Raw genomic sequence first — 21,693 nt, forward strand, 5'->3', positions numbered from 1 at the left:
ACTTTCAGAGATTAAGAGACACATAATTTTAACCTGCTGGCATTTATGACAGAAATATTCCCTAAGGTCTAAAAAGGCTCAGGATATATGAGCCAGACACGAAGTTTCCACTCGCAAAATGTAAGTGAAAACACTTGGGAGCAAAAAGTCTCCTGACGGTTGAAAATTATAAAAGGAGAGAAAATTTCAAAGAGCTACAGGAAAAAATCACTTAAACAAATCAATTATGAAGCATTTTAATAAATTAGATATGGAAAGAAAAAGGTTTTGTTTCTTATGTCAACATCATTTGATCACACCTCTACCTGGTAGGTAGGACAGGTGAGGACAACGAGGCACAGGGTGCAAAGCAACAATCAAGCTCTCAGAGTTCAGAAGCAGAATTACTGGGATTCAAATTCAGCTCTCTGAACTACAAACCCCACATTCTCTGCACATCAAGGAAGCTTGGGTGCCCAAGCCTGGCCAAGCCAGCTTCCCCAAACTCCCCCAACCAAACCACTAACCTCAGAGAAGCAAACCAAACCAGATAAATATCTATTTAATTTACATACAAATAAATCATATAATTGACAGTATAAAATCATATAACCACCATGTACTGCATTAATGCTCTGGGAAATGTGAATGGGGTGGCCAGCAGCACAACCACCTCAATCATGCTGCCAGTGAGAAAAGTCTCGTCTTCTTCCTCTAACCACTCCTTTCATACCTTCCTCCTTCTATGCCATACTGGTCTGATGCTGCAGGAACGTCAGTGTGAAAGGGGACACAGCATGGGCTGGAACACAGGGAGGTGAGGTGGAATGGGATGGGAGTGGTACGACAAAGGTCAATGGTGGCTATCAGAGAGGTGCAGGTACTCCAGTGCATGGAGGGGGCAGGAAGAACTGAAGGCAAACAAGGGCTCTCATAGAAAGAGAAGCTTCGAGGGGCTTGCAGGGAAATAGCCTACTATCACATCAGCTACCGAACCAGTTCCAGCTTCCCTAAGCAGAACAACCTCATTTCTGGTAGTAATAAAAGCAAGTGTGGACCTAGGCAATTTGGGAGAATATTTTAGGGTAGGGTGAAAGGACATGAGAGTGGAAGTGGTCACAGGTAGTTATTTATACGTTGAGTTTAGTTGATAAGTGCTTTCCAAATAATTTAACTGTGTATGTATTCACTGAAAAGTATGTAGACTACAGGATGCTAAACTTGTTTTAACTGCTTTTCTTAGCATAACAACAACAATAGTAACTAACACTTACTGAACTAGGTGTTTAAAACTATTAACTTATTTATAGCTTCACAACCACCTGAGAGGAGTACCATTTTACTATTTCTGTTAAAAAAACTGAGGAACAGAAAAATTAAGTAACTTGTCCAGGGTTACCTCACTAGTAAGAATTCAAGCTGGGGTCATAACCACCTATACTGTGCCCCCTCTGAAATTACTACTTTTAACCTGATGCTCAAATTTCTAGAATTATATGAATGTTAAGAATAAATAGGCTGTGGATAATAATCTACAAGTTTTCCATGAATAAAATGCATGATAGCTGGTAGTTCACAGACTTTGGCTACCAAAGTCCATTCTGGCATATTTCTTAGGCTATCCATTTGGGTAACAGTGCATTTATCCATTTGTGTAATATTTTGAAGTTCTGCACCAGGCACATACTCACATGTATTGTCACATTTAATCTCATAACAATACTACAGAGCAGGGATTATCATTTCACTATTTTAAAGTTGAAGACAGGTAACTAAATTTTGCATTGAGGCTTCACATTCATAACCTTCAACTCATTACATTTTCGTACAACTTTGGGAACTAATATGAATATATACGAGGAAACCGAATTTCAGAGAGTTTATGTAATTTGTCCAGGGTTATAATGCTGGTAAATTACAGACTGAGATTCAAATCTAGGTCCTGATTTCAAGTTCAAAATGAAGATGTCACTCTCTGTGAGTTATTGTATTTCAGACAATTACTGAGTACAATCAAATTATAAGAAAGGTCAGCCTAGATAAACTTAGAAGTTAATATTTCACCTGATATTTTTTAAAACCAACATCAATAATTTTTATATTTGATCACAATGTTTTAAAAGACTAAAACACTGTGATGTAATTCTCACTTATTACTTTCCAAGATAAAATGTAAAGACACCTAAGAATAGCAATGTGGTCAAGACGAAACATTCTAGGCTTCAAAACAGAATATAACATTGTTAAAATATTCCACACATAAAAGTGGATTAAAATTTTTCTCTATAAAGTCTTTCATATAGAAAATTCATTCAATTCCATTCAAAAAGATTTACTGGGTTCATGCACTGTGCAGAACCTTGTGCTAGGCACTGTGGTGTACTTACCAGAAGCAAAAGGCACATGAACTGTTCAGAAGCACATAATTTAGCACAGTGAGAGATATGCACAAGCAGATTTAATACAAGGCTCATAAAGCATCCAAAACAGAGATTAAAACAGAAGTTTGTAGGCGCGGAGAAGGAAGAGAGTAACTCCTTAAATAGCACCTTGGAATCGAAATGCTTCCTGACAAGGCCCATGGTAAAACAGTTTCTACCTCATCTGCCTATCTCCTTCTCCTTTAATCCATTCAACATGTAAATAAGTCAATATTCTTAAATACCTTTTCTCTGCTCCCTTCAAGAAGATGTAGAATTTGGATTTTACTTTAAAAGTAAGTACAACTTTTACACATGACAAGGCAGATGGAAGAACTACTGGGCTGCAGAAAATCTAACAAGTTATTTGGAGAAGGAGACAGTATAGTAGGAAAACTACTGTTTTGGAGGTACGGCAAGGAAAATGTGATGGAGCATGAATCTGGAAAAGTGGGTGATGCCAAATGTGAGGTATTTCAATTCAAACATGAGGAATTAAATTGACTTAGTTTTATGTGTCATGAGAAACAAATAAAGGTGTGAATAAAACTAACATAAAAACATGCCTACAAAAAAAGTATCTCAGTGAATAAACATAAAAGTCCTTCAGTAGCAGGCCAATTCAGGACAAGAAAAAAAAAGTTTTACCATATTTGCCAAATTTCTGCAGATGTTTTTCCATATAATGTTTAATGTATATTTTGAAAAGAAGCAGCAGTTAGAAGAAGTTTGGATACATTTAATTTCTATTAAAGTCATTTCAAGAAATTCAACGGCACAGATCTGAACAAAATTATATTTGCTTATGTTAGCAGAGCCATGAGAAAATTGAGAAAAAATAAGATAAATTATTCAATACTTTAGCATTCTCTTATTCTGCAGCTACTTACATTCTGCCAATGTAGAAAAATCAAATGAAGAATTAGGAAAAAATTCACTGCAATAACACAAAAATCTTCAATGTAGGAAACCAAAGAAGCAAAAATAAACACTAGTATTTAGATCATATACCACATTTGTTAAGGTAAATGGATGTGTTTCACTCCTTTTTACTCTAGTATAGAAGATCCTCCAACCATCTGGTACCAAACCACGTTTGCATCTTTTTTTTCTAAAGTTAACCCACACTTCTCTGCCTCCCAAGAGTGCTTTTTTGCATTCTTACTGTCATGACTTTCCACTGCTTTATCACATATAAATTCAAGCCATTCAGTAAGGGCAAGCTTTCATCTTAACCTCCTTAAAGAAGTCTTTTTTTAACCACTGGATAATAACAACCAACAACCATCTGAATTCCTGTTAAGTATTTACTACCAACATCATTTCTTGGGAACATGGGCTACATTCATATTCTGCTGTATGGTCCTCAAAGTGCTATGTACCTAGTAAGCACTTAAGTAAGTGCAAACTAAAGAAAAGGAAATATAACACAAACAGGATTTTGTGTTATATATGTTTTCTTACAGTATTAAACAAAAATTCAAATAAGACAAAAAGCAAACTCTTAACTTACCCCATTTAGGCTGCCCAAATCTTTCACCAAATGTTCATCAGTAGAGGCATCATAATTGATTACAGCATGTTGCTTATCCACACTACGAGACTGAAAGAAAATTCTTTAAGTTAATAAACACAAGAAAATGCTAGAATAAATAACAAAAACAAAGACTTTTGTCTAAATACTTTATATTAATAAGATAGCAGATAAATATAGGGAAATACCAAAGTAAAAGTAGATTCAATAAGATTTAAACTGTTACTATTCAACAGAAATTTGGCATCATTTCCCAGAGGAAAGCAGCCAAAATTTTAAGACATTATTTTCTACCAAAGTCACACGTTCTACTTTTGAGAGAATTTAATTCAGTTGACTTTGTTGAATGTATCGAACGACAATAATTTTTTTTTATAATCTGAAATTCTTATATGGAAAAATGTGAATTATAATTTTATGTTTTATATACCTCACTGTAAGAAAAATTACCATATAGGATTTACATCTTTCAATACCAAAGATTAAGGGACACAATGTAATATGTTCCTGAATAAAATTATCCTCGCTTAAAACATGGGTTCTAAAACTCATGGGAGAGGTCTAAGAGAGAAAGAGAAAGTCAAAAAAAGGAATTAGAATGGCAAACTGATTTTTGAAAACTGCTTTTAAGTCTCTTAAAGTACACACACACTCTCTTTCTCCAGAGCTTAGTGAGTTATCTGCAAATGGAAGTAGCTCAGAGATGAACTACAAGCCTTTGGAAATTTGTATCCAAAGGAAATATCACTACAGTCACAGGAAGAAATAGTCTGAGAACCACTGAACGTGAACTCAACAACCATTTACTACTGGGTTACCATGTGAACCTTGGTATACTAAAAGCAAAGGAAGCATCCAAAATGGGGAGGAGTTATAATTTTCAGTTTCCAGTCCAGCATGTAAGGAGCTTGGAAGTCATCGTTCCTATCCTCATAACAAGAAAAAAGTTAAACTAAAAATCAAAAACTTGTCTTAGTTTCATCAGAAAATTGAGGTCATAAGGTCAACTGCCACTCTGAAATCTGGAGAGACAGGCGAATACAGAGAATCATAGCTCACTGCGAGCAGTTGAAACGACTGCTGCAACCACCAACTGGTAGGAAAGCTTAAAGGTTAAATGATTAATTGCTGGAAACTTGAATGTCAACTAGCTTGAAAGCAAGAACTCCTGGGGGCACAGCCTTGGCGGGAACATCATTTTTTCATGAGTTTTACCTCCAGAAGCCCCACAAGGACCTCAGGGTGAGGATTGGAGAAAAATCTTCTCATGCTTCTGGCATGGTAAGGGGGAAAGTAGTCATTTTGAAATACACCCATTCTGTTCTCCTCAGTAAGAGCCTGTCCTCAAGGAAAACTACTTTTCCAGAGCTCACCCAAATCAACCAGTGTGGGTTTTACCAGAGCCTAACCGACATGGCAGAATGGAAATGCCCAACTGCAGCCTCATCTAGCCTTCCTGTCTCACCTAAGGAGGTGAACAAAAAAAAAGCTGAGATGTATTTGTGAAGGTAAAAGACTGAGAACTAATAGTACTTCAGCATGCTTCCCCTCCTCCCAAACCTTACCATCATATCAACAGGGATTTACAAATAACTATTATTATTACCATTACAGTGGGAGTTTCAATACAATAGAAAAAACTGTAAAGCACTATATAAGAAGGAGCCTCTAGGAAAACTCAAAGACAACAGGGGAGAAAAAAACAAGGACAGTATAGGAAATATTAACCTCTGACACTTGTAGCTATAACAAACAGTAGAGACAGCCTTACTCCTAGCCACATTGAAAAATAGGAAAGGTCAGCAACTAATAAAATAATAATAAAGATATAAATCCTAGTTGAAATGATCCTTTCCAAATAAATATTATGAAAATTAAAAAGTCCCTTACCCAATTAGCTTAAATTCTATATTGAAAAAGTTTTGGTCTTTCCTTTCAGCACACAAAACTCTATATTAAAATAACTGACATTAGGAAGAAACAATATGTGACCTAAAGCAATCTTCCAACAAAATCTAAAGATTTATCATACATACACTTTTATTCTTCTTAAAGGTTGATCTGGGGAGGGGGGTTGTTTTGTTTTTTCTGCAATCTCAATTTCTCTAGCACAAACTGCAAATCTCAGAATTAAGAGTAACTTCATGGATAGTACTATTTACCCCCACTTCTCTACAGCTTGCCTGAAAAACCATCTATTATAGCAAATTAGACTGCTGCAAAACACCTGCATTAAATCTAAAAGCTACTTAAACTTTGTTTTGGTTTTATTGTCATGTTTAAACTGTCACTCTGTTTAAATTAATGAAGTACTAAATTCAGTTATTAGGGTGATAAGAAGCAAATGAAGCACGAAAAATATGAAGCACTACAAAAATAATTTGTCCTAACTGTGGATTTATCAAGTTGAATTAGTCTAAGGAAGAAAAAAAATCTCTACATGTTGTAAGGCAAGTGAGAGTTCAAGTATATGCAACCTCTAAATAAATAGTGACTAGACTACCATAAATAATCTCTCTGTGAGGAAGAGAATACAGAGAAAGGGCAGAAGTTCTTAGAAGAGAGTGTGATGGAATTCAAGGGGAAAAAATCTAAACGAGACTTGAGGAAAAGAAATCAGAAAGGAAAGTGAAAATTACTGTTAGATATGGGGGAAAAAAATCAAATGGCTGCTCATAGAGTCAGGGAATGGCAGCTTTTGAGGGAAGTCTACATGGCTCAGAGATATGGAGAAAAAACAGTTTGAGGAGGAAATAATTTGAAGCAGCCAATTCCCTAAGTTTACAACTTGCTAGAAACCTGGAATATTCTGAATCTGACATGCACCCTGCCCTCAAATCGTTTATGGGGGTAGATAATACAAGAACACCTACTACTAAACGTAGAGCATACTTAAGAAAATGAGAGCCCACTGAGATGCCACTACAGCTTCGGAGATTGGGGAGTGAAGGAGTGGGCACATTATATGGAACCAGAAAAAGTATCTTTTTTCTTTGTTTAATAAAGACCTTAATAACTTTTTGAGAAGACTAGTCTTATGAACTCAAGGCAAGGGATATCATCGGTTTAGAAATCACAGGACAAGTCATTGCATTTGTGTAACTCTTCAAAAAATAACAGCCAATGAAAGCAAATAAAAGTCTGTTCTTATTTATCAAATGTATTCAAGGTATCAATGTGTTTCTGTACCCATCACAGAAACTAAGCAGGAAACCAAGATTATAGAAGGTAATATGTCAAGTAAGCGGTCAAGAAAAACTGAGGGAATAAAAAAGATTTGTTATTTACATCTAACCACACAAGCATTAAACCATTTTCATTTCCAGATAAATTCACACTTCCTCTAGATTAAACTGAGCCAGGAGAAGGTGCACTGCAACTTAATTTTCACAACCCATTTGAGCTTTTCAATAAAAATTTAATAATCTCTCAGAAACATATAATTTAAACCCTGACAAAGACAGCTAACTTCATCAAATTTCTAATACTAATGGAAAAACCTTAGCTGGTCCAGGTTTAAATCACAAAGATAGTCAATTTTGACCAGATCTCTTATTTGTTCCACCTTATGGCTTTGGTAAGAATGCAAGACTCTCTAGTCACTATCCCCTTATAGTCATTTCCCCCACAAGAGCCTATGCCTCTTCCCTCATAAGTTTTACTTTCTATAAAGACCCTCTTCCCAAGGCTTTTACACTATACTCTTGAGAATCCTCCTTACTTGAAACTCCTCTTCATTCTCAAGCTCTTAGGGTTATCTCTTACTTCCTTCCTTTAAAATCTGGCTTTCCCCCTGAGAACACTATTTCCACGACATTCCTTTAAAGTGGAGGATATCCTCCTAAATCCAATATTCTGTTGAGTTCAGAGATGCAGTCTGAACTGCAGTCCAGTCTACTATTGTGGCTTCTAGACCATTACTTTCCCCCTCTAATGAAAAAAACTTTTTACTTTTCTGAAGTTCTTGTTATCCACCTATATATAAGTATAAATAAATATATATACACACTATATATTTACACACACACACACACTCACCTCCCAGGTTGCTGCAATCATTTGCGGTCATTCTAACTTTTTGACTTAAATTTTGGGGTAATGGTAAATTCAAATTCCTACTTCTTCATGGTTGATTTTAAATGTCTCTGTAGATAACCCATATAAAAATCTAGCCTTCTCTACTCCCACAACCAAAATCCTTACTATATCTTGTCATACCACTCCCACTGCTAAACTTTATCATGCAAAATTGATTCCACCTATGGAATCTAAGCCATAGTATTTTTCTCTGTGACTACATTCTCCTATTCTTACAGTTTTCTCAATTATTTACAATAATTTACTAGTATATTACCTAAGTCCTTTGACAACAGCAAGATATCTAATATTCTGACCCCTTCCTTTTCACCCAAGCAACCACATCCTATAACTCTGACTTTACTTCCTTCTCTATATAACCTAGATTACCCCCTGGCTTCAACTATTCCCTTTATGCTCCTAATCCCCAAATCTCTACCTTCTTCATGGACTACCCTGCTCAGCTTCATATATTTATTTCCAGTTTTCTGTAATCTGAGTATCCCTCAGGAACCTCAAACTCACTATCTTATTCCCCAAAAGTACACCTCCTGAACCGCTACTTCATCTATTTCCATGCCCGAAAGGCTAGGTCTTACATTCTTTTTCTCTCCCTCGTTCATTATATATAACTAGAAAGCACAGCCTTCTATTTTCAATCTCTCTCCTGCTCTGTCTTCTTTTCTTCATTTTAAATGATACTCTCTTCCTTAGAAATTAACTGTCTCTTCCTAGATTATTATAATCATCTAACTGCTTATACCAATTCCAATCTCTAATCCTGAGCAGTAATATAGAATACTAGTGTAAAGCACAGGTGTTGGAGTCAAAAAGAACTGGTCCAGCCACTTGCCAGTTGTGGGACCTTGGTAAAATTACTAATCTTTGTATAATCATTCTACAAAAAGGTATACCTAGCTCACAGATTTTTTTTGTGAGGATTAAATGCATGAGAAGCATCTGAAAAGGCAATATCGCTCTGCTTAAACACTCCTCAATCCTCTTACTGGCTAAGGTAAGATACACCAAGTCTTTAATATAGTACACAAGGCCTGCCAAGATCTGGCCTCTTCTAATGCCCAAGTCTTAATCTCTCAAAATGTTTGCCTTCATATCTTATATACAAACTATAAGGAACTATTTTAATTTACCTAAATAGACACTGAATGCCATGCTATCTTCAATACCACGCACTCAACCACACTCTAACCTTCCAGAAACCATTTATTCATCTTCTAAGATAATTCAGCTAAAGCCATCTCCTCCAGAAGTCTTTCCAGATTTCACATTCCCACATTTCCTTGCAGGCACAACTGACCAATCTCTTTTTTCTGTACCCCATACCAACTCTCATCACTGTCTTGTATCATACTATTTATACCCACTTATTTACATACACATATCTTTCTACTAGACTCTAAGCCTTAAAGGACAGAGAGACCCTATCTGTATACACGTTGGATATGAAATGGCTATTATTTCTTTCCCACTAAAAATATGAGAGAAAAAGACACAAATACATGGATACATATGTTAAGAAAAAATTAAAAAGAGAAAGATTGCCACTGTATGTCTCATCATTTAAAAATTTTAAAAGAGGGGCTTCCCTGGTGGCGCAATGGTTAAGAATCTGCCTGCCAATGCAGGGGACACAGGTTCGAGCCCTGGTCCAGGAAGATCCCACATGCCGCAGAGCAACTAAGCCTGTGTGCCACAACTACAGAGTCTGAGCTCTAGAGCCCATGAGCCACAACTACTGAGCCCACAAGCCGCAACTACTGAAGCCCACACGCCTAGAGCCAGTGCTGTGCAACAAGAGAAGCCACTTCAATGAGGAGCCCGCACAACGCAACAAAGAGTAGCCCCCGCTCGCCACAACTAGAGAACACCCGCGCGCAGCAACGAAGACCCAACATGGCCAAAAGTAAAAAAATAATTTAAAAAAAAATTTTTTAAAGATAGTGTAGCTGAAAGATTCTTTAAAAGTCCAGTTGCATTTTTACAGTCATAGTAATAAGCAGTGATTTATCCTTTGCTATGTGCTCCAAAGGATAGATGAAAATTACTAACCTATAATCTTCAAAACACATTCTGTTGTTAATACATCATACAAAAATTAAAATATTAAAACAGTGAGTCAAATATAATTTTATTATATTTTCTATTATGCATTAGGAAAGCTACTTAATTAGTATGATGATGATTCTCCAAATAGAGCAAAATTCATGCATTTGGTACAATTTAAAAAATTTATGAAGATAAATTAGAATTTAGATATGAACTTTTTTCAAAATGCAAATCAACTTGTATACAGAGGAATCCAATATATTGTAATAAAACACAGTGACTAATCTGAATCTTAATTTATCTTAATTTTATCTTATTTATTTATCTTATTATCTTATTTATCTTAATTTTATCATCTGTAAAATGGAGATAATTATATCTTTAAGAAATTCTTGAGGAACAATTGAACCAACATAAATGAACACTGAGAACAAGAGAAAGTATTATTCAACTGCATGGTACTTTTAATAGTAGTAATATTGTGTATCACTCAAAACAAAGACAGTATAAACTTTACCTAATAATTATACTTTATACCTTTCATTCACAGCTCTCTAAGATTTATTTTACATAATATGTCTTATGGAGCATAGCACTATATAATCATCTTTCTATAGCAAGACAAACAAGCACAGCAAGTTCATTAATTTGCTATGGCCTTCCAAGGTAAGTGGCAGAAACAAAACTCGAATTCCAGAATCCCTTGTTTAATCACCAAATCTTTAATATCCAAGCACATTTTCTTCTCAGTGACCACATTCTTTAGACTACCATTTTGGAATGAGATGAAGTAACAACAAAAAATTCAAAACATTTTTTTTGTCATAATTAACAAAAAAATGTAATTGTAATCAAACAGAGTGTATGACCTCATGGATCATTTGTTTCCATTTTGCAATGGGTTTTAAGCTACATTATCATCAAAGTATTGTTTACAATGCCAGTAAATCTATTTGTAGTTGAAACCTTTACAGATAAGAAACTACTGAAAATTATTCAGAGGCAGAGATTCTAAAACCTAACAACTAACCAGTTGTTTCCTGTATGTTAAAAATAAAGGGTTTTAAACCATAAATACTATATTAGGTTAACAAAATTTAAAGGATCTTTTATTTACTCATTAAAAAAGCAAATAGTAATTATTTGTATTTCTAACAATTTTACTTATCACAACAACTGATCTAACCAATGTAGAACCATTTCATCTACAAAACACCTTAAAATGAAAACATAACTTCATCAACTCTACAGCTCTGAGTTTTCAAAACAAATATATTTCACTAATATTTGTATACTTGTAAGTCTCCACTTCTCCATACAAGAGCTTAGTTCACTTTTCAGAAATAATATAAAAAGAATAGTAAATTTTAAATAATCCATTTATTTTACTAATATGCTATGAAAGACTAAACCATTTATTTATTTATTTATTTATTTTATTTTACTTATTACGGCTTAGCCTTTCTTTTTTTTTTTAACATCTCTATTGCAGTATAATTGCTTTACAATGGTGTGTTAGCTTCTGCTTTATAACAAAGTGAATCAGTTATACATATACATATATCCCCATATCTCTTCCCTCTTGTGTCTCCCACACTCCCTATCTCACCCCTCTAGGTGGTCACAAAGCACCGAGCTGATCTCCCTGTGTTATGCAGCTGCTTCCCACTAGCTATCTATTTTACATTTGGTAGTGTACATATGTCCACACAATTCTCTCGCTTTGTCCCAGCTTACCCTTGCCCCTCCCCGTATCCTCAAGTCCATTCTCTAGTAGGTTTGCATCTTTCTGCCTGTCTTACCCCTAGGTTCTTCGTGACCATTTTTTATTTTAGATTCCATATATATATCTGTTAGCATACGGTATTTATTTTTCTCTTTCTGACTTACTTCACTCTGTATGACATACTCTAGGTCCATCCACCTCACTAAAGATAACTCAGTTTCATTTCTTTTTATGGCTGAGTAATATTCATTGTATATATGTGCCACATCTTCTTTATCCGTTCATCTCTTGATGGCCACTTAGGTTGCTTCCATGTCCTGGCTATTGTAAATAGAGCTGCAATGCACATTGTGGTTCATGACTCTTTTTGAATTATGGTTTTCTCAGGGTATATACCCAGTAGTGGGATTGCTGAATTGTATGGAAGTTCTATATTTAGTTTTTTAAGGAATCTCCATACTGTTCTCCGCAGGGGCTGTATCAATTTACATTCCCACCAACAAGAGGGTTCCCTTTTCTCCACACCCTCTCCAGCATTTACTGTTTGTAGATATTTTGAAGATGGCCATTCTGACCAGTGTGAGATGATATCTCTTGTATTTTGATTTGAATTTCTCTAATGATTAATGATGTTGAGCATTCTTTCATGTGCTTGTTGGCAATATGTATATCTTCTTTGGAGAAATGTCTGTTTAGGTCTTCTGCCCATTTTTGAATTGAGCTGTTTTTTTGGTATTGAGCTGCATGAGCTGCTTGTAAATTTTGGAGATTAATCCTTTGTCAGTTGCTTCATTTGCAAATATTTTCTCCCATTCTGAGGGTTGTCTTTTCGTCTTGTTTACGGTTTCCTTTGCTGTGCAAAATCTTCTAAGTTTCATTAGGTCCCATTTGTTTATTTTTATTTTTATTTCCATTTCTCTAGGAGGTGGGTCAAAAAGGATCTTGCTGTGATTTATGTCATAAGAGTGTTCTGCCTATGTTTTCCTCTAAGAGTTTTATAGTGTCTGGCCTTACATGTAGGTCTTTAATCCATTTTGAGTTTATTTTTGTGTATGGTGTTAGGGAGTGTTCTAATTTCATTCTTTTACATGTAGCTGTCCAGTTTTTCCAGCACCACTTATTGAAGAGGCTGTCTTTTCTCCACTGTACATTCTTGCCTCCTTTATCAAAGATAAGGTGACCATATGTGTGTGGGTTTATCTCTGGGCTTTTTATCCTGTTCCATTGATCTATCTTTCTGTTTTTGTGCAATACCATACTATCTTGATTACTGTAGCTTTGTAGAGGAGCCTGAAGTCAGGGAGCCTGATTCCTCTGGCTCCGTTTTTCGTTCTCAAGATTGCTTTGGCTATTCGGGGTCTTTTGTGTTTCCAAACAAATTGTGAAATTTTTTGTGCTGGTTCTGTGAAAAATGCCATTGGTAGTTTGATACGGATTGCACTGAATCTGTTGATTGCTTTGGGTCGTAGAGTCATTTTCACAATGTTGATTCTTCCAATCCAAGAACATGGTATATCTCTCCATCTATTTGTATCATCTTTAATTTCTTTCATCAGTGTCATAATTTTCTGCATACAGGTCTTTTGTCTCCTTAGGTAGGTTTATTCCTAGATATTTTATTCTTTTTGTTGCAGTGGTAAATGGGACTGTTTTCTTAATTTCACATTCAGATTTTTCATCATTAGTGTATAGGAATGCAAGAGATTTCTGTGCATTAATTTTGTAACCTGCAACTTTACTAAATTCATTGATTAGCTCTAGTAGTTTTCTGATAGCATCTTTAGGATTCTCTATGTATAGTATCATGTCATCTGCAAACAGTGATAGCTTTACTTCTTCTTTTCCAATTTAGATTCCCTTTATTTCTTTTTCTTCTCTGATTGCTGTGGCTAAAACTTCCAAAACTATGTTGAATAATAGTGGTGAGAGTAGGCAAGCTTTTCTTGTTCCTGATCTTAATGGAAAAGGTTTCAGTTTTTCACCATTGAGGACGATGTTGGCTGTGGGTTTGTCATATATACCCTTTATTATGTTGAGGAAAGTTCCCTCTATGCCTACTTTCTGCAGGGTTTTTATCATAATTGGGTGTTGAATTTTGTCGAAAGCTTTCTCTGCATCTATTGAGATGATCATATGGTTTTTCTCCTTCAATTTGTTAATATGATATAACACATTGATTTGTGTATATTGAACAATCCTGGCATTTCTGGGATAAACCCCATTTGGTTATGCGGTATGATCCTTTTAATGTGCTGTTGGATTCTGTTTGCTAGTATTTTGTTAAGGATTTTTGCATGTATGTTCATCAGTGATATTGGCCTGTAGTTTTCTTTCTTTGTGACATCTTTGGTTTTGGTATCAGGGTGATGATGGTGGCCTCGTAGAATTAGTTTGGGAGTGTTCCTCCCTCTGCTATCTTTTGGAAGAGTTTGAGAAGGATAGGTGTTAGCTCTTCTCTAAATGTTTGATAGAATTCGCCTCTGAAGCCATCTGGTCCTGAGCTTCTGTTTCTTGGAAGATTTTTAAACACAGTTTCAATTTCAGAGCTTGTGATTGATCTGCTCATATTTTCTATTTTATCCAGGTTGAGTCTTGGAAGGTTGTGCATTTCTAAGAATTTGTCTATTTCTTCCATGTTGTCCATTTTATTCGCATACAGTTGCTTGTAGTACTCTCTCTCAATCCTTTGTATTTCTGCAGTGTCAGTCATTACTTCTCCTTTTTCATTTCTAATTCTATTGATGTGAATCTTCTCCCTCTTTTTCTTGATGAGTCTGCCTAATGGTTTGTCAGTTTTGTTTATCTTCTCAAAGAACCAGCTTTTAGTTTTATTGATCTTTGCTATCGTTTCCTTCATTTCTTTTTCATTTATTTCTGATCTGATCTTTATGATTTCTTTCCTTCTGCTAACTTTGGGGTTTTTGTGTTGTTCTTTCTCTAATTGCTTTAGGTGTAAGGTTAGGTTGTTTATTTGAGATGTTTCTTGTTTCTTATGGTAGGATCGTATTGCTATAAACTTCCCTCTTAGAACTGCTTTTGCTGCATCCCATAGGTTTTGGGTGGTCATGTTTTCATTGTCATTTGTTTCTAGTTATTTTTTGATTTCCTCTTTGATTTCTTCAGTGATCTCTTGGTTATTTAGTAGTGTGGTGTTTAGCCTCCATGTGTTTGTATTTTTTACAGACTTTTTTCCTGTAATTGATATCTAGTCTCATAGCGTTGTGGTCAGAACAGATACTTAATATGATTTCAATTCTCTTAAATTTACCAAGGCTTGATTTGTGACCCAAGATATGATCTATCCTAGAAAATGTTCCATGAGCACTTGAGAAGAAAGTGTATTCTGTTGTTTTTGGATGGAATGTCCTATAAATATCAATTAAGTCCATCTTGTTTAATGTATCATTTAAAGCTTGTGTTTCCTTATATATTTTCATTTTGGATGATCTGTCCATTGGTGAATGTGGGGTGTTACAGTTCCTTACTAAGGTTGTGTTACTGTCAGTTTCCCCTTTTATGGCTGTTAGTATTTGCCTTATGTATTGAGGTGCTCCTATGTTGGGTGCATAAATATTTACAATTGTTATATCATCTTCTTGGATTGATCCCTTGATCTTTAGGTAGTGTCCTTCTTTGTCTCTTATAATAGTCTTTGTTTTAAAGTCTATTTTGTCTGATATTGAGAATTGCTACTCCAGCTTTCTTTTGATTTCCATTTGCATGGAATATCTTTTTCCATCCCCTCAGTTTCAGTCTGTATGTGTCTCTAGGTCTGAAGTGGGTCTCTTGCAGACAGCATATATTCAGGTGTTGTTTTTGTATCCATTCAGCCAGTCTATGTCTTTTGGTTGGAGCATTTCATCCATTTACATTTAAGGTAATTATTGATATGTATGTTGCTATTAAAATTTTCTTAATTCTTTTGGGTTTGGTATTGTAGGTCTTTTCCTTCCCTTTGTTTCCTGTGTAGAGAAGTTCCTTTAGGATTTGTTGTAAAGTTGTTTTGGTGCTTCTGAATTCTCTTAGCTTTTGCTTGTCTGTAAAGGTTTTAATTTCACCATCAAATCTGAATGAGATCCTTGCTAGGTAGAGTAATCTTGGTTGTAGGTTTTTTCCTTCCCTTTGTTTCCTGTGTAGAGAAGTTCCTTTAGGATTTGTTGTAAAGTTGTTTTGGTGCTTCTGAATTCTCTTAGCTTTTGCTTGTCTGTAAAGGTTTTAATTTCACCATCAAATCTGAATGAGATCCTTGCTAGGTAGAGTAATCTTGGTTGTAGGTTTTTCCCCTTCATCACTTTAAATATGTCCTGCCACTCCTGTCTGGCTTGTAGAGTTTCTGCTGAAACATCAGCTGTTAACCTTATGGGGATTCCCTTGTATGTTATTTGTTATTTTTCCCTTGCTGCTTTTAACATTTTTTCTTTGTATTTAATTTTTGATGGTTTGATTAATGTGTCTTGGCGTGTTTCTCCTTGGATTTATCCTGTATAGGACTGTCTGTGCTTTCTGGACTCGATTAACTCTTTCCTTTCCCGTATTAGGGAAGTTTTCAACTATAATCTCTTCAAATATTTTCTCAGTCCCTTTCTTTTTCTCTTCTTCTGGGACCCCTATAATTCGAATGTTGGTGCATTTAATGTTGTCCCAGAGGTCTCTGAGGCTCTCCTCAGTTCTTTTCATTCCTTTTTCTTTATTCTGCTCTGCAGTAGTTATTTCCACTATTTTATCTTCCAGGTCACTTATCCATTCTTTTGCCTCAGTTATTCTGCTATTGATCCCTTTTAGAGAATTTTTAATTTCATTTATTGTGTGGTTCATTACTGTTTGTTTACTCTTTAGTTCTTCAAGGTCCTTGTTAAACATTTCTTGTATTTTCTCCATTCTATTTCCAAGATTTTGGATCATCTTTACTATAATTATTCTGAATTCTTTTTCAGGTAGACTGCCTATTTCCTCTTCATTTGTTATATCTGGTCGGTTTTTACCTTGCTCCTTCATTTGCTGTGTCCTTCTCTTTCTTTTCATTTTGCTTACCTTACTGTGTTTGGGGTCTCGTTTTCGTTGGCTGCAGGTTCATAGTTCCCGTTGTTTTTGTTGACTGCCCCCAGTGGCTAAGATTGGTTCAGTGGGTTGTGTAAGCTTCCTGGTGGAGGGGACTAGGGCCTGTGTTCTGGTGGATGAGGCTGGATCTTGTCTTTCTGGTGGGCAGGTCCATGTCTGGTGGTGTGTTTTGGGGTGTCTGTGGCCTTATTATGATTTTAGGCAGCCTTTCTGCTAATGGGTAGGGTTGTGTTCCTGTCTTGCTAGTTGTTTGGTATAGGGTTTCCAGCACTGGAGCTTGCTGGTCTTTGAGTAGAGCTGGGTCTTGGCGTTGAGATGGAGATCTCTGGGAGATTTTCGCTGTTTGATATTACCTGGAGCTGGGAGGTCTCTTGTGGACCAATGTCCTGAACTTGGGTCTCCCACCTCAGAGGCACCGTCCTGACACCTGGCTGGAACACCAAGAGTCTGTCATCCACATGGCTCAGAATAAAAGGGAGAAGAAATAGAAAAAAAGAAAGAATAAGATAAAATAAAATAAAATTAAATTAAAAAGTTATTAAAATAAAAATTAAAAAAAAATTTTAATAAAGAAAAAGGAATGAAAGAAAGAAGGGAGCAACCAAACCAAAAAAGAAACCCACCTATGACAAGAAGCGCTAAAAACTATAGTAAAAAAAGACAGACAGAACCCTAGGACAAATGGTAAAAGCAAAGCTATACAGACAAAATCACACATAGAAGCATACACATACACACTTAGAAAAAGAGAAAAAGGGAAAAAATATATATATCATTGCTCCCAAAGTCCACTGCCTTAATTTTGGGATGATTCGTTGTCTATTCAGTTATTCCAGAGATGCAGGGTACATCAAGTTGACTGTGGAGAGTTAATCCGCTGCTCCTGATGCTCCTGGGAGAGATTTCCGTTTCTCTTCTTTGTTTGCACAGCTCCTGGGTTTCAGCTTTGGATTTGCCCCTTCTCTGCGTGTCAGTCACCTGAGGGTGTCTGTTCTTCACTCAGACAGGATGGGGTTAAAGGAGTAGCTGACTCGGGGGCCCTGGCTCACTCAGGCCAGGGGGAGGGAGGGGTACGGAATGTTGGGAGAGCCTGTGGTGGCAGAGGCCAGCGTGATGTTGCATCAGCCTGAGGCACGCCGTGCGTTCTCCCGGGGAAGTTGTCCCTGGGTCACGGGACCCTGGCAGTGGTAGGCTGCACAGGCCTTTGCGAGGGGTGGTGTGGACAGTGACCTGCGCTTGCACACAGGCTTCTTGGTGGATGCAGCAGCAGCCTTAGCGTCTCATGCCCGTCTCTGGGGTCCGTGCTGATAGCCACAGCTCGTGCCCGTCTCTGGAGCTCCTTTAAGCAGCGCTCTGAATCCCCTCTCCTCACGCATCAGGAAACAAAGAGGCGTGAAAAAGTCTCTTGCCTCTTCAACAGCTCCAGACTTCTCCCGGACTCCCTCCCGGCTAGCTGTGGCGCACTAGCCCCCTTCAGGCTGTGTTCATGCCACCAACCCCAGTCCTCTCCCTGGGATCCAATGGAAGCCTGAACCTCAGCTCCCAACCCCAACCCGTCCCGGCAGGTGAGCAGACAAGCCTCTCAGGCTGGTGAGTGCTGGTTGGCACCAATCCTCCATGTGGGACTCTCTCCACTTTGCCCTCTGCACCCCTGTTGCTGCGCTCTCCTCCGTGGCTCTGAAGCTCCCCCCCGCCCGCCACCCACAGTCTCCACCCGTGAAGGGGCTTCCTAGTGTGTGGAAACCTTTCCTCTTTCACAGCTCCCTCCCACTGGTGCAGGTCCCATCCCTATTCTTTTGTCTCTGTTTTTTCTTTTGCCCTACCCAGGTACGTGGGGAGTTTCTTGCCTTTCGGGAGGTCTGAGGTCTTCTACCAGTGTTCAGTAGGTGTTCTGTAGGAATTGTTCCACATGTAGATGTATTTCTGATGTATTTGTGGGGAGGAAGGTGATCTCCACGTCTTACTCTTTCGCCATATTGGAGCTTCTCAACTAAACCATTTAAAAACTAAATACAATTTGCAAATACTTGTTCTTACTTCCATACAAAAGATGTGTCTTTCTGTATTAAGAAGAGTTCCATTAATTTGTAGCACTGATTCTGACTACCAGGTAACCATGAAGCCGATCAAATCATGGAACTTTTTCAGAGAATACACTGTGTCTAGGGCAGTGCTAAAAGGAGTATGCTCCTATCAGATAAAGGGCAGAAGTATCTTTAGAGGTGGAGTCTGAGGAACAGGTCAAAAGTGTTTTTTTTCCTTGCCTGATCATGGAATTTCACCAACTTCATATTTTATTTTTAAAATAAAGCATAAATTTAAAAATAGTCATAAGTAGAATAGATGCCCACATCAGACTCATTGATGAAATTTAAATAAAAATGTTATTTTAATGTTTGACTTCTTATAGTGGTAATAGTGGTTTTTGTGCTTTAAAAATTATTGATTTTCTTTTAATTTCTGTTTTGATTATAATACCTGAATCAATTCAAAGATGTTTTAAAATTCTATTGCCATTGATTTTCCTCTAGATTTTTCACTGTGGTAAAATATATATAACATAACATTTGTCATTTTAACCATTTTCATTGTACAATTCAGTGGCATTAATTAAATTTACAATGTTGTGCAATCATCACCATTGTACAATATCTGATTCCAAAATTTAACACCCCAAACCATACCCCTTTCTAAAATTTTTTCATCACTCCAAACAGAAACTGTAACTGTAAAGGAATAACTCTTTAACCCTCCTTCCTCTAGCCACTGGTAACCACTAATCTACTTTGTATCTCTATGAATTTGCTTGTTTTAGATATTTCATGTAAGTGGAATCATACATTTGTCATTTGTTTCTGGCTTATTTCATTTAGCAGAATGTTTTCAAGGTTCATTTCTGTTGCAGCATGTATTCAAACTTCGTTTCTTTTTGTAACTGAATAATAATCCATTATATGTATTGATATATACTGCATTTTGTTTATCCCTTCATCTGTTGCTGGACACATGGGTTGTTGTCACCTTTTGGCTACTGTGAATAACACTACAATGAACACTGACTTAAATACAAGTATCTGTTTGAGTCCTAGCTTTCAATTATTCTGGGTATAGCCTACTAGTGGAATTGCTGGGTCATATGATAATTCTGTTTAACTTCTGAGGAACCACTAAATTGTTTTCCACGGCGGCTACCCCATTTTACACATTCCAACCAGCAAATTACAAGAATTTCAATTTCTCCACACCCTTACCAACACTTATCTTCTTGTTTTTTTTGTTTTTAACATTACTGCCAACCCAGTAGATGTGAAGCAGTATTTCATTGCAGTTCTGATCTGCATTTCTTAATGACAAATGATGTTGAGTGACTTTCATGTGATTATTAGCCATTTTTATATCTTCTTTGGAGAAATGTCTACTCAAATCTTTTGACCATTTTTTAAGGGGGTTGTTTGTATATCTGTTGTTGAGTTGTAGGAGTTCTTTATATACTCTGGATATTATAAGATATGTATGGTTTTGCTAATATTTTCTCCAATTCTGAGAGTTGTCTTTTTCCTTTCTTGATAGTATCCTTAGATGCACAAGTTTTTAATTTTGATGAAGTCCAATTTACCTACTTTTGCTTTTGTTGCTTGTGCTATTGGTATCACATCTAAGAATCCACTGCCAAATCCAAGGTAATGACGATTTATCCCTATGATTTCTTCTAAGAGTTTTATGGCTTTAGCTCTTATATTCAGGTCACTGATCCATTTTGAGTTATTTTTTATATATGTTGTAAGGTAGGGGTCTAAATTCATTCTTTTACATGTAGAAATTCGGTTGTCCTAGCTTTATCTGTTGGAAAGACCACTCTTTCCTCTACTGAATGGGCTTGGTCTCAAAAACCTACTGTAGCAGTTTCCTTGGGCTGCCATAAAAAAGTGCCATAAATTGAGTGGCTTAAAACAGTCCAAGTGTATTCTCTCAAAGTTCTGGATTCACGAAGTCCAAAATCAAGGAGTTGGCAGGGCCATGTTTCCTCCAAAACTTCCAGGGAAGAATCCTTCCTTGCCTCTTCCAGTTTCTGGTAGCCCCAGGGTTCCTTGGCTTCTGGTAGCATAACTCTTAATCTCTGCTTCTGTCTTTACATGGCTGTCTTCTCTCTGTGTCTGTCTTCTCCTCATCACATGACACTAAGTTATATTGGCTTAAGGTCCACCCTAATGACTTCATCTTAACTTGATCACATCCTCAGAGACCCTATTTCCTAATAAGATCACATTCACAAGTATGGGATATTAGGACTTTGATACATCTTTTGGGGGGGACACAATTCAAACCATAACAGCCATAGATATATGGGTTTCCTTCTGAACTCTTCATTCTGTTCCATTTGTCTGTACATCTACCCTTATTCCAGTATTGCTAGCTTTGTAATAAATTTTGAAGTTGAGAAGTGCGAGTTGTGCAACTTTATTCTTCTTTTTCAAGGTTGTTTTGCCATTTTTAAATTTTGCCAAACTTCGCCAAACTCTTCAGAAACAAAAAATCTTTAATCTGTCTTCATTATGGGTCACATTTTCCTGCTTTTTTACAGGCCTGATAATTTTTTATTGGCTAACAAACACTGGGAATTTTACCTTTGTATTTCTGTATTCCTATAAATATTCTTAAACTTTGGTCTGGGACACAGCTAATTTACTTAAAAACAGTGTGACCCTTTTGAGTACTGTTTTTAAGATTGAGATAAGAGTAGAACTCAGACTAGGGTTAATTATTTCCCCACTACTAAGGGGTAGAGACCAATGCCCTGTGAATTGTGAGGTTTTCCAGTCTGGCTATTAGCA

General features: G+C 36.5%; 1 protein-coding gene across 8 annotated transcripts in view; it reads right to left on the bottom strand.

Moving 5' to 3' along the window:
* Positions 1-21,693, bottom strand: part of CEP170 (centrosomal protein 170) — a 137,853-nt gene that overhangs the window by 80,143 nt on the left and 36,017 nt on the right. For all 8 annotated transcript variants that reach the window (XM_081254932.1, XM_081254931.1, XM_081254930.1 and 5 more), the window contains exon 3: positions 3,913-4,002. In XM_081254932.1, coding sequence (XP_081111058.1) covers positions 3,913-4,002 — 90 coding nt within the window. The remainder of the gene's footprint in view (positions 1-3,912; positions 4,003-21,693) is intronic.

The sequence above is a fragment of the Mesoplodon bidens genome, assembly GCF_964165515.1.
Source record: "Mesoplodon bidens genome assembly, chromosome: 2".
Classification (NCBI taxonomy): Eukaryota; Metazoa; Chordata; class Mammalia; order Artiodactyla; family Ziphiidae; genus Mesoplodon; species Mesoplodon bidens.